A 12,902-nucleotide genomic window follows, 5' to 3' on the forward strand; every position below is an offset into this window, starting at 1 on the left:
CTGGGGTTCAGTACATCCCAGGCTGATTTCTGGATGGAAGGGCAGCCAGGTGCGAGGGAAGACTGCCTGGCCTCTGCTGTGCATCTGGAGGCTGGAAGCTCAGGGGTAGCTCTCCACTGCTTTAAAGAGTTTTCAAATTTCCCGCCTTTAGTGGTAGTGGGGTCCCTGGGCACCCCCTCTCCCACAGTATCCCCCAGCTCCAGGCACCCAGAAACAGAGGTTGAAGCAACACCTGGCCACCTTGCACCCCAAATAAGTCTGGGATGCATGGACCCCTGGTCAGTTGGCAACAAAAGAAGAAAATTGACCAACTTTTAAAAAAATTATGGAAAGTTGCCTCCAAAGCCCCCAGCCAGGGACACTGACTACAGTCAACTGTAGGCAATAGAAATTGGGGTGGTAGAGTTTTGTCTGCATACCTGAGCGGCTAGTTGCCATTTAGGGGTTGGGGCAGGCAGGATTAGTGTGAGATGCGTGGAGGACCAACCAGATGCTTGTCACAGAAAGTTTGGTGCCCTGACATAACACTGAACCAATTCATGGAGAACCAGTTCAGTGTAGTACTTGATTACCCAGGTATCTTTTTAAAACCGTTTGGGAGGTTTAAGTTGTTCTAAACTGGTTTGGATGCCTGAACGCTTGAGGTATTTTAAATTGGTCTAAGCATTACATATTTCCACACCCAGAAGTTGTCATATGCCATTGTACTGAAGAAAAAAAACTTATTTTCTCCTATCTTTCTCAGGCGGCAGTAAAAGCTGTTGTGGCATCAACTCGTCTTGGGAGCGCAGGTGGTCACAGCAGCCACGACAGCAATAAGGCCAGCCGTAATCCATCTCCAGTTCATGACAGTGAACCCATGGAGAAACCTACTCAGGAAGTAGAAGTAGAAATAGCTCCCGAAGAGACATCTTAGGTCATTTGCTTTCTTATTTTGGCTGAAATTTGTCATTTCATGCACCAGCTAACTTGTCAATCAGCAAGAGAAATTTGTAAGCATGGTCTCTTTGGTGGTTCTGCTTTGGGGTGCAAAGTGCACCAGCTGGTGATCCTAACTTCAATGCATGTGACTGCTTATGAAAATAGTAAACTGTCCCATAAGGCATGTCATGAATACAGTGTTATTTGCAGTAATACCAATCGGTGAAATATGAGAATGAGTAAATACTACCTACCATACTACCTGCCATACACATTTTTAGAGTGTTTTTTAGACAACATTTGAAATTAATAGTATTTCATTTGAGTTCTCGTAAGTAGGTGTCTTCTAGAGATCATGGCATTTCACTGAACCTTTTTTTAATTTTCAGAATCATAATTCCACAGTAGATGACTGGGGACTAATATCAAACCAATGCTTTTAAAAAAAGATGTTTGAAACATTTTGCTTTTTATCTGTAATATTTATAAACTGTTTAGAGATTTATATGCAAAAACATTCCACTAGTTCTGGGAAGAAATTGAAACATTAGTACAGGGGGCCATGGAACTGTACATTCCTCAAGCTTATGTTCAGAATGCCTTATTCTACCTTTAACAGTTTATATACAGTATTTTAATGATAACCAAAATTATTCTCAGATTTCTGTCATTTCATTCTCTAGTAAATTGTTAGCAAAAAAAATGATAGTATAGTATACAGTTAGAGTAGGGTAGTTGCAACCTTTTGAGATGTTGTTGTATCTATTAATTACTTTAAAAACTGTGCAGCTAGAACACGTTTTTATGGGGGCTAAGAGAAAAATCTGAAATTACACAAATTTTAATTACTAAAAGAAAAACCACTGCAGAGTGGTTTTACTCTGGAGAAGCGCTCAGATACCACAGTGATGGTCATCACTGAAATAGATAGATGCTACCCTGAAGATCAGTCAACGTAAGTAACCCAGATTTTCCTAACAAAGGACCCATCCTGTAAAGTGATCCACATGGGCAGATCTCTGAACCTGTCGGAAGCTCCCATGCCTTCAGTAGGATCCATGCGTGAGGACCAGCTTGCAGGGTTATCTAACTGACTGTTGCCAGACACAACAGATATGAGCTGAAAAGTCATTGGTATATAACTATATATTTGTTTGTAATTACTTTGATAGTACCTGAAATTCATAATGTATTGGTATGTTACAGAAACAATACAACAGAACTGATGTATGCCAATATCGTTTGTGTTTGTTACACTTTTTAATACTGATAGTTACCTAAAGCCCTAATACAGTCAATATTTCTCTTTTGTTCTAATTGTTTTTATTTTAAATGGCTTTGCCTTGCACAACTTGCCTTCTAAAAATCTATTTTGGCTACTACAGAAGCCAGAGTAATTAACAAATCCAATAGCTATGTTTTCTGTTGCAGTGAAAATGGAAGGTAATTATATATTATTCACATGGTAGGTTTGCTAAATAAAATATATCTAAATTAATGTAAAAGAGAAAATTAAGTTGTCTTCACAAAGCAGTAATGCATGTTTTCTAATCTACAGAGCACTGATATTTTTTACCTTGATCTCATACGTTTGAACTAATTAAACTTGTTCAACAAAGGTTTGATATTTAAGCAAGTGAGATTGAATTTCAAGCACAAGTACCCTGCTTTTCACCGGATGCTGCGTTGGTAAAAAGTGCGTAAGCTAAAAGGGCTGGCTGATTCATGCCTCTCAGAGCAGCAGCAGGATGTCTACCTAATTATAGAGATCTGGGAATGGGAAGAGGGGAAGAGTTTGCAGGTCTCCACTTCAGAAATTTACTCCATACAGGTGCAATCTCTAGGGAGGTGGTTATAGCAGTAATGTGTTCTCACCTCTAGTTTCCACCATTAGCTGCAGTGGTGACACTATCAGTGTTCAGTTAACAGGCATTCAGTCTGGAGGACTGTAATTCTGTAGGGCTGTTTCCTTCATTTGAAGTAGCTTCTTCTAACTTCAGCAAATAGAACATGCCATGTGGTCCATACCTCAGAGACTACTGATCATCTTCCTTGACTGAAGATAGCATTTTCTGAAATACGCTTTTGTTCATGCTGAAGAAAACATGGTCCCAACAGACACACAAGCTTATCTTGTGAAAAAAACTATACCACATGGTTTGTACCAAACAGAACACACATGCTGAAGCAGAGGTTAGTAACTGAAGTCTGTCTGTGGCAGCATAATGTTGGAGTCAGCACAGTCTTGTGCATCAGAAACCAAAAGAGGCATCTAAAGCCCTCAGTGGTTTCATTATCAAGCAATCAGGATATCTGTGATGAGGGAATTGCCTGGATATGACCTAGTAATACAGCATGGCTGGCTTACACAGTGCAGCATTACACAATAGGAATAGCAGCCTGAAAGAGACCTGTGTATTTCACATTGATTTCTGTCTGCTAAATCACTTAGCAGCATATTTTGCCATGATGATGGCACCATACAGGTGTCCTATTACAGCCAAAAACTGTGATACATCGCTGCTTCCCCACAGTGTACTTTGGGATGGCGATCTCAACTCTGTTGATTTAGCCTCTGTGTTGTTTCAAAGCAGCTAGAAGACCGCACCAATTTTGTTCCTTACCGAAGTACTAAACTTTAAATTGTCTGGCTGCTTTCCCCGCGCAGTTTTCCTTTATACATACTTGAATGAACTTGAAGTTTTCATATTTATAATGCAGGTCGGAACAATAGTGGGCTGCTGCCCAGTAGGTAACAAGAAACAATGTTGGAAATAGTTGTCACAGGCAATGTGTCTCACTTACACATACTTCTTTTTTGTTGTTTTTTTTTTATAAACTGTGTCCTCCAGAAACCCCTCCTACAAATCTATATAACATTCCTGAGTGTTCGAGTTTGTCTGTTCAACTTTGATGTAATTGATAACAGTGTAAAATCACACATGGCCAGGCAACACAGCTGTTGTGAATATGCTTTTTGCACTAAGGAAAGCATGAGGTATTCTAGTTAAGGTTAGTTAAGACAGGAACTAATGCTCATTCTTATCCCTGCTTGAGATCCCACCTGTTACTAAGGGTATTGCGTAGGATAGTTTGGAGGTTGTGTTGATTCACTTCTCTGTACTAGAAAGTGCCACATCGGAAGGACCTTTTAAGTACAGGGAGGAGAGAAAGATCTGAATAGCCTGTTTTTAAATTATTTGAACACAGCAGACCTTCTCATTTAACAGCAGAAACTGTCAGCCTCTGACATACATGCACAACATTGAATTTCAGAGAGTTGGAGTTGAGAACTTTTGCTTTTTCAGTGTCTGTCCATTTAAAACTGAGCATGAAAGATTCCATCCAATGGTGGATTTCTGACCACGTAGAATACCCCGCTTGTCCCTTCCTTTTCATGTCCTTATGTGACAAGGCATTTAGCAGAATTCCCAGATTCTTTGGACTCTGACAAGGTCACGCTGTGAGCACTTCTGCTATGGCCTACCTCGCTTGTAACTGATAAACAGTAAATTATTACAAAGATAGAAAAGCATCAGCATACTTGGGTGTTGGCATGTTAGCTGGTGATTTTTATTTTGCTGTATGTAAGGACACAGTATGGAGGTGTTTTATCTACTAGGGCCATGGCCATACCCCTGAGTGCAAAAGAGCCTTTAGGGGAAAGGATGCTGACTAAAATGTGTTTAAAAAGAAAGGAATTAGCTCTGGTAACTGTCCTTCCCATGAAAGCAGACAAATAGGCTGGCATGTGGAAAGCAAAAACAAGAGCCAACCAACATGTGTTTTGCATTTATCAAGGCAAAGGTTGAAGAACATGCTGTCATAAAAGGGCTTGGGATACTGTAGTGTGATTAGCAGAACTAGAGGAAGGTTTCTGGAGGGACCAAGATCTGTGACACCAGAATCTCAACAGTGTTAACTGTATAGATGTGTAACACTGGCCACACTATAAACTTGCTGACAATCTTTTCCTGCAACTGTTCATGTCTGCAATATCATTATTGCTTATGAAGCAGGTAGAGTTCAACTTAGAAACCAAAGGAAATAGGTAGGGACGTGGAAAAAAACCCACTCCATGCTAGTGAATCACATCCTCTTTAATCCTATGGGCCACTGCAGGAGGTCACAACTGGTCCAGAACTGGAAGTGGGGTGGCGTGGCCACTTAATAAGGTGCTGCAACCATGCTAATTGGCTCTGTGACAGTCACCTTTACTGGATATTAGCAAACATAGCAAAGAGAAACAAAATGTTAGGAACTACATGCATCTATTTTGCTAGTGGAAAGCTGGCATTAACAAGCAAGTATAGAAGGACTCTGGAAAACATACACCAAGTCCTGAATGAATGAGTGAACTGTCAATATATAATCCCTCGTTTTCCACCCACATCATAGTAAAAGGTATCAGGCAGTTTACCTATGGAATCCAATACTGAAGGGGGTTTGTTAATTAAACCTGTGTGGTGGACAGTTCCTTTTTAAATGAAAGTATAATGAGCTTATAGGTTTCCCCCTAGAATCTAGACCCCTCCACCTTACACACTGCTGCTACTTTTTGCTAACTGAGAGATGATATACGCTCCTGATTTTAATGCAGTGCACACAGATTCCTTGTTTGTGCCAAGGCTGTACGTCTTCCTCAGTAAGCATTTCAAATTCTACTTTTCTACACTCTGTCCACCAGTCTGCCAATGGCAGTTCTCAGTGTAAAAGCAGGAAAACATATCATTCAAGGCACGGCCCCAGTGAGATGCACAGTTGAAGCCACAGTATAATAGCAGTGTTCCAGTCTAATTCAGCCAATCCACCCAATTCCAAATGTTTCTGGATTTATTTATTTATTTATTTGTTGTAGTCTATTATCTAAAGGATGTTTCAGTACTTGCTTAAACCTACTTTTTCAAGCAGGAGCCACACAAATTAGGTCTTTTTCCTCTTTTGTAAAAGAATTAAATAACAAAACCACAGGGCTGATAAAAGTAGATTCTGCTTAAGAAAGTTGGTTTAGCTTGATAAGCTGTTGCATGATATGAAATTGTTCTTGAACAAAATTTGTATTGAAAATCAAGAAGAAAAAAATGCTGAGGAAATAAAAGAAACAAAAGCTAGAACCATTAAACTGAGAGAGAGGACAGCAAAAACAATGAAGGAAAAAAAATGAAACAACTACAATTTATTCAAATAAGTTTTCAAGCTTGTATAAAATGGTCCCATTAACTGTAGAGCACAGACAATTAGAAGATTAAATAATAGGCATGTCATTGCAGAACTCAGTGTAGGTATCTGCATCCTTCAAAAATTAAGTCCAGAAGTGTATAAACATCTATTGACAAGACAAAACAGTATGTGTAATAGCTGCTTAGTTTCTTCTTCACCACTACCTAATAGGAAGCAAACTTGACAATCAGTGTAACTGTATGGAGCATAATGGAGGATCAGGTGCAAAACACACTTTGTTGACTTTGTCTTCTCTAACAGAAGTAGTAGTGTACAGGCATGCATGCATTTACAACCTAGCAAAACAAAATACTTCACTGCTTTTGTCCCCTTGGGGAGACGATCAGAGGACAAACAACACATGACAGATGTTAATCATGTTTCTTGATGCACCGCAAGAAAACACAAATATTCTGTTCACGAGCCCAGTAGTAGAACCTGTAGACAACAGCCTCTGAAGCAGCCAAATTCTGACCTTTGAGACAAACATAAAACTATAATTGACTGCAGGGCATATAGATAGCAGTAGAGATTAATGACAGTGATGATCAATCCCAGATCATACTTCAAGACTTAAAAATCTCTCAGTGACCAGGTCTGTGTTAAGAATAGCAGATATACTATGACAGTATTATTCCATTGGAATTGAAGCAGTAGGGTTGCTATTGCAGTAGGCATGACTCACCTTTGGAGGTAACTTGATGATCTAAACAATCTATTCTCTTAACAGGGATATATAACTCCAACTAAGTTTAATAAAGACAATGACTAGATGATTTACTATGCTATCAGCACAGAGGTGGCTAGGGAGGGTTCCCCAACCACCATGCCTGACTAAAGCATATTGGCATGGCTATAACTATAAAGCTGAAGTGTTTCTCTAGCTATCTGATGTCATGTAGAACACCTCTGAGGCTGATCTAAACTACACCAGGCCCTATTGCTCAGATAGGCTTGGCATACCATGAGTGCAGCTGAGAATCTAGCTTATTGTTTGTACATCAAGGAGGGAACAGACCACTTACTGAGAATTACATTTTTCTTCCTTTTATATATAGTAACTGCTGGATACAGAAATCCTGCCGTTCTAATGAATGTCAGATGCATCACTGTGCATCTGTGCAATAAGGCAAGTCACAGGGCCAAAGCATTAATCTGTAAATATGTGAATCTGAAGCACAAAGGGAATCCTCTCTGTGTCAGAGAGTCATTCCAAGTCTGGTTCAATTTAAGAAATGGTAAATTACAATTTAAAAGAGGATAGAGGATAGTGTGTTTGCCTTATTTTCCTCATTTCTCATCTGGTTTTCATAGCATTAGACCCCAGAGGGGACACATGGGGCACAGTTGGTTGTCTGTCCACAGAAGAGGAGCCATCTGACTCCTTGGCAGGTTTCAGCAGCAATTGTATGGACAAATCTGCTGTTGCCTTTGGGTCTGTCAGATGGTTGAGTTACTGCTGTTTGAGTTGCCTTGGCCTCTGTGCTTCATTGGCCAGTTATAAATACCCTCCTGAATTAGACCTGTAGTGTGGTTTTCCTTGGTCTTCTGAGAGTAGCTAGTGGGGTTTCTCTAGCCCCACCCCAGATCCTAGACTCCTTTGTATAATGTCTTCCTAAGTACTGCCTGCAGCCTACAATATGCTCTGTATTTTTATCAAAACCTAAAGCCAGAGTCTTTTTGACTGCAATAGCACAATCCTACCTAAAAAAGAGTAAGACTGTAGAGAATTCAGCACTGAAGGTAGGGGTGTTTTTTCAAAGGAGCTGGGACTACTATAGATCCTTAAGATCTATTTTATCATAACATCTGGGGAGTAAAGGATTCTAAACACAGTGACCCCTACAAAAGGGACACTGGCAGCTGCTGCTCCTGAATGCTTGATGCAGAAGATCAGCTTTGCCAACAATACCTTTGCCAAGCTCCTGCACAGAAGACTGGCTTTAGTTGTTCCGAAGAAGTACAAATGGCAGCCAATACCAGAGCTCTGAAAAAACGTATTTCCTATTCTGACCTGGCTCTGAAATCTTGCCTATGGGAATTATATTAATGTTTTATTTACTATACCACAATATCACCATTTAAAACACTGATGCAGCAAATAGTGATGCTAGTCTGTAATATCTGTGGTTAATGCTTTGAAATGCATGGTTTTATAGTGCAATTGAAATCAAGAGTTGGTGAAGTTAGGACTTGTGTATTTCCCCACAGAAAAGGGTGTATCACACGAAAGAGAGCTGCAGCCTTTTCACTTATGATCAGGTATCCAACTGTAGGCCGCACATATACAACTTCAAGCTGAAGGCAAGCCTTATGATAAACAGCACAAGGCCTTGTCCACATACAGCATACCACAATAACCTATTACATTCATTCATCCATAGCAATAGTACAGGAAGCAACTGCTTTACCACATCAGCCCTAGGAGTCCTGTTCTATGCGTCTTTCAAAAGTAGTCTTTTGTATGCATCATTAGTGAAGTTGCCCATTAAAAACAATGGGAGCTGTTGAGAGAATCAACATTTTTGAAAATCAGGGCACATTTAAATGCTAAATATGAAATGAGTAACTTAAGTGATTGATGCTTCTAGTTTTGAAAATGTTGGCCAACAATGTGCTATTTATATCAATAAGCAACTTGCATTAAAACCTCCCTGCCTTTTATTTAGCTAAGATCATGAAGTCTTGCACACAGTCCTCAAGTTTCAGTTGACTAGTGGGTAAACTGGGCTGGATGACAAAGCTATCGTCTTTCCTTATGTCAAGGTGGTACAAGGGAAACCTGTTATGAAATTAAATTTAAATTAGACAGGGTTGCATGACACTGAAGAAGTGGCTCACTAGTAACAATGTGAAAAAAAGAGAAGAAAGATTAAGATTTGGTATAACAAGTATGTGTTATTTTTAAAACTCTCCATGGCCTACTTTTCAGAAGTAATCTTCACGCCAAACTTTTGTCTCCTTGGCAACTCAGGCCCATGGGAGGCATCAGGTTTAAGTAGCTGCAGGCCCCCTTCCAATCTTTATCTAAGAGAGACACACCTGAGAAGTGTCAAGTGCAGCATCAGTAGTGCTAGGACAGTATTAATGCAGCTTATGTCTTCCCATAGAAGCCCCCACTCCCACCCAATGCCATTTCCAGACAAGATAATCCAATGATAATAGTACAGCAACTACCAAAAGAGCTGATGGTATTCCTGCTTTGATTTGATATTTCAGATTTCTTTCTCAGTTTTCTACTGTATCATACTCTAGAAATAAAATTTCCAACACCAACAAGGTGACTCTGTCGTTTCAAAAGAAACCTTTTCAGTGTTTCAGGGGCCTTTCTAGCTAGTCTGTACTGTCCTAAAGCACTCACTGCATTTTGCTGCATTGACTGGCACTGTAAGGCACTGCAGTACCTGAGTGAACCAGGGTGTCTATAGAAAAAGAGACCCCAGATTGGTAGAACAAATGAATACGTGTGCATTCACATTTATAGAAACAAGCATAACACAATACAAACCAGGCCAGCCTAATCCCATAATAAAGCCATGAGACTACTAGTTTGCTTGGAAATCGTCAAAGATAGTACTTTCTTACTTTTGTGCCCTGTCCTGAGCAATCAGAAAAGCCCCAAATCCCTCTTCCTTAGAAATCACTCCTTGAGAGTGTGAGGATATGAGCAATCATGGCATTTCCTCTTTCATGCATATTTATGACCAACTGCTTACAATACTAGTTCCTCTTAGGAGGAGAGGTCCTGCACTTTGGTTTAAAAGAAAAAACAAAATCCCTGGCCTGTCTTATCTCATCAAAATGGCTGACAGTCTTTTGCAGGCCCTAGAGAAGCATCCTGATTACTTCTGATGCACACTCTTCAGCAATCCTGCTGGTGTTCCTCAGCAGCTCTGGACTGGTAAGTACTGAGTAAGAGTGTGCTGGGAAGCAGCGCCGATGCCTTGTCAAATAAGGCAAAGTCTTACACCTGTAAGGGAATCTTTATTTGGTTGGCGAATATACTGAATCTTACTGCAGTTTTATCCCTCCAGGGAAGCAATATAATATGGCACTATTGGATCATGTAGCCCCCATCTGCTGGTGCAGAGCCTCAGGCAGAACATGATACTAGTCTGGGGAAGCTTCCAAATCCAGCACTTTGTTCTCACAGGTATTGTGATGAAAATGGTGCATGCTTTTGTGTACTTATTGTTGTACTGGTTTGGCGGGGAACAGTCACTGGATAATAATAAAGTGCAGGTAAAATATGAGGTGCCTAAGACAAGTACCAGCACTGGCTTAGTATTGTTGCATACAATGTAGTCCTAGCTTCTCCAAGTGTCATATAGTAGACTAATGTCTCTAATTAAATAAGTCAGTTATTGCCCACTGAATGCTTTATTTATGGACCTGTTGAAAGTCTTAGGGCCGGTGGCGGGGGCTAGAAGGGGGTGAAAACGAAGTACGTGCCTATGGCAAACTTAAAGCATGAGGTGAGGAGAAGTCTGTGTTCAGAAGGATTCATCCCACAGGCCAAGCTGCAAAAGTTATTTAGTGGTGGGGATGATGGATCTCCTGACCTTCCATCAAGTGTGAGGAGAGAATTTGTTAGCTACTAATAATCTGCTCCTGCTGCTGGGTATGAGGGCAGCTCCTGCCATGATCCTGTTGTTTGGGCTGGTTATATGGGACTCTGTACAGGGGAGAATCCAGGCAGGCTGTTTAGTGCTTTGAAGTGCAATATATTTTGTCTGATTGTGCTTTTTGACTTGAAAATGCGCTGACGTTCAAAGAACCTGCACCCATGTTGGATCTGGGTCTGTAAAGTACTATCAGGGTCTATTGTTCTTGACTTTTGAAATCATATTTAAGCCTTTTCTCCATACTTTAACATAGTTTTGAAGTTCTCTGCTTCCCTTGATTGCAGGAATGTATAAACTGCATTTGAACAGTGCTGTAAGGCAACACTTCCAAAATAAATCAAATGGTGCTATTGGTTCATTACAAAGTGTGCTTTTAAACCAATTATAAAAACTTACAAAGCTAGGATCAGTTGGGCTTGATCTGTACAAAATACTCTATGTATTTATTGGGCTCCATAACCTATATTTTTCTCAACTCTGCTACATTATCTGTACATCTAACACCTTCTTTTACAACTTGGTATGTAAGAAAATCTTGTATGATCAGCAATTGTTTACCTTTTAATAGCAAAACTATTAATAAATAATGGGTTCTGGACTGCTAATTAAATGTACACACTTAATTCAGGCTAATACTGCCTGTATAATAACTTTTTTGATATTGTGTAAATGACCCATAGAAGACAAGCCAGAACGAGGGAGGAAACTGTCAGTTCTGCTGCTCTTATGTATTATATTTGGGACTGCTGTAACCTTTTGTATGCTTGTATAGGTACGCTTATATCTGATACATAAATAGAATATGCTTTGATGCTGGGAAGTTTATAAAATTATTTGCATGAACCATATGATATTTAAATAAATTACTAAACCTAGAAAAGTTTATCATCTTGATATGGATGTTGTAACCAAAGGTATAATGGAAAATATAGAACTACCAATTTTTCTATAAAGAGAGATCATGACTTGTACACTCGCTGTTTATTGCCTTTTCCTCTTAAATGAATTCCAGCTATGCATAGACATTGTCCCCCTTCCTTGTTTGGTAAGAACTCTTAGTCTGCGATCTGCTATTAAAATATGTATGTATATATGTGTCTCAGATCATATTCATATTTGATGTCCACATAGAAATGCCAGAGGGTCAATATCACAATATTATAAGGGGAGAGAGAAAAACACACATTTCAAGGTTTATTTTTTAATTTGACAGCTACTGATTGCTCCTAGCATATGTTGTGTGGCTCTATGACCAGTATGAAAATTGAGCAAAGAAGCCAAGACTCTGAAAATAACTGGAATGAACTGGCTCTGGAAAAGTGTTGAAAGGACAGCTTCCATACAGATAGACTGAAATGGTGGCGGCAGCAGGGAAAGTAGGGCAGGTCTCTTCCTGAAAGGTGTGAATGTCCCTTATTACTCTTCCTAGTAAGAAAGCAGACGCTGCTCTCTGTTTCTTATGCCCATTTGGAACACCAATTGACACTTCGCAGCCCTGGGGGAAGGAGCAGACTATCTACGTCAGCGGTTCTCAAACTTTTACGCTTTACATCCCACCTATGTAAGGTCAAAAAATCCTGGTCCCACTGGTCAACTAGCGGGAGGGTCTCCCAGAGGCCAGTCAAAGAGCTGGGGGGGAGTCCTGGCCGCTGGGGAAGTCCCACCAGCTGAGAAACCCTGATCTAAGTCAACACCTCACTTAAATTCCAACATGGGAGAGAAAGGGAAGGCTCTTTAATTTCAAAATTATTGAACAGCCTAGAACAAGCTAAAGTGGGACCAAACCCATGTCGTCGCTAGCCACTTGACTGCTACTTCATTCAAGGTGGTTAACATTTTTTTAAAGGTGGATGCTCCCTAAACCTTTTCTTTAGGCTCCAGATACATGTGTTCCACTACAAGGCTACAACTGTCTGGAAGATTTGTCCAAACACCACAGCGACGTAGAAAGTCAAGTGAGATCTAAAGAACACTTCTGCACTGGGAGGCAGCTTTGGGGGCTGCAGTGGTGGTTATATTCCTCCTTTGGCTACTGGTCCATCCAAAGTTTAAAAGGAACTGCCTGGCAGTGGCAGCAGTGAGGGAGTCTATTGACTTTGCGTCTCATTATAATTTTCCTGATCCCTTCTAAACTTT

General features: G+C 40.2%; 1 protein-coding gene across 1 annotated transcript in view; it reads left to right on the plus strand.

Annotated features, from left to right (window-relative positions):
* Positions 1-11,856, plus strand: part of CAMK4 (calcium/calmodulin dependent protein kinase IV) — a 329,227-nt gene extending 317,371 nt beyond the window's left edge. Inside the window, exon 11 of the mRNA XM_019532473.1 lies at positions 746-11,856. Coding sequence (XP_019388018.1) covers positions 746-916 — 171 coding nt within the window. The 3' untranslated portion in view covers positions 917-11,856. The remainder of the gene's footprint in view (positions 1-745) is intronic.
* The last annotated feature ends 1,046 nt before the right edge of the window (positions 11,857-12,902 follow it).

The sequence above is a fragment of the Crocodylus porosus genome, unplaced genomic scaffold (genome assembly GCF_001723895.1).
Source record: "Crocodylus porosus isolate Cpor-Errol unplaced genomic scaffold, CroPor_comp1, whole genome shotgun sequence".
NCBI lineage: Eukaryota > Metazoa > Chordata > Crocodylia > Crocodylidae > Crocodylus > Crocodylus porosus.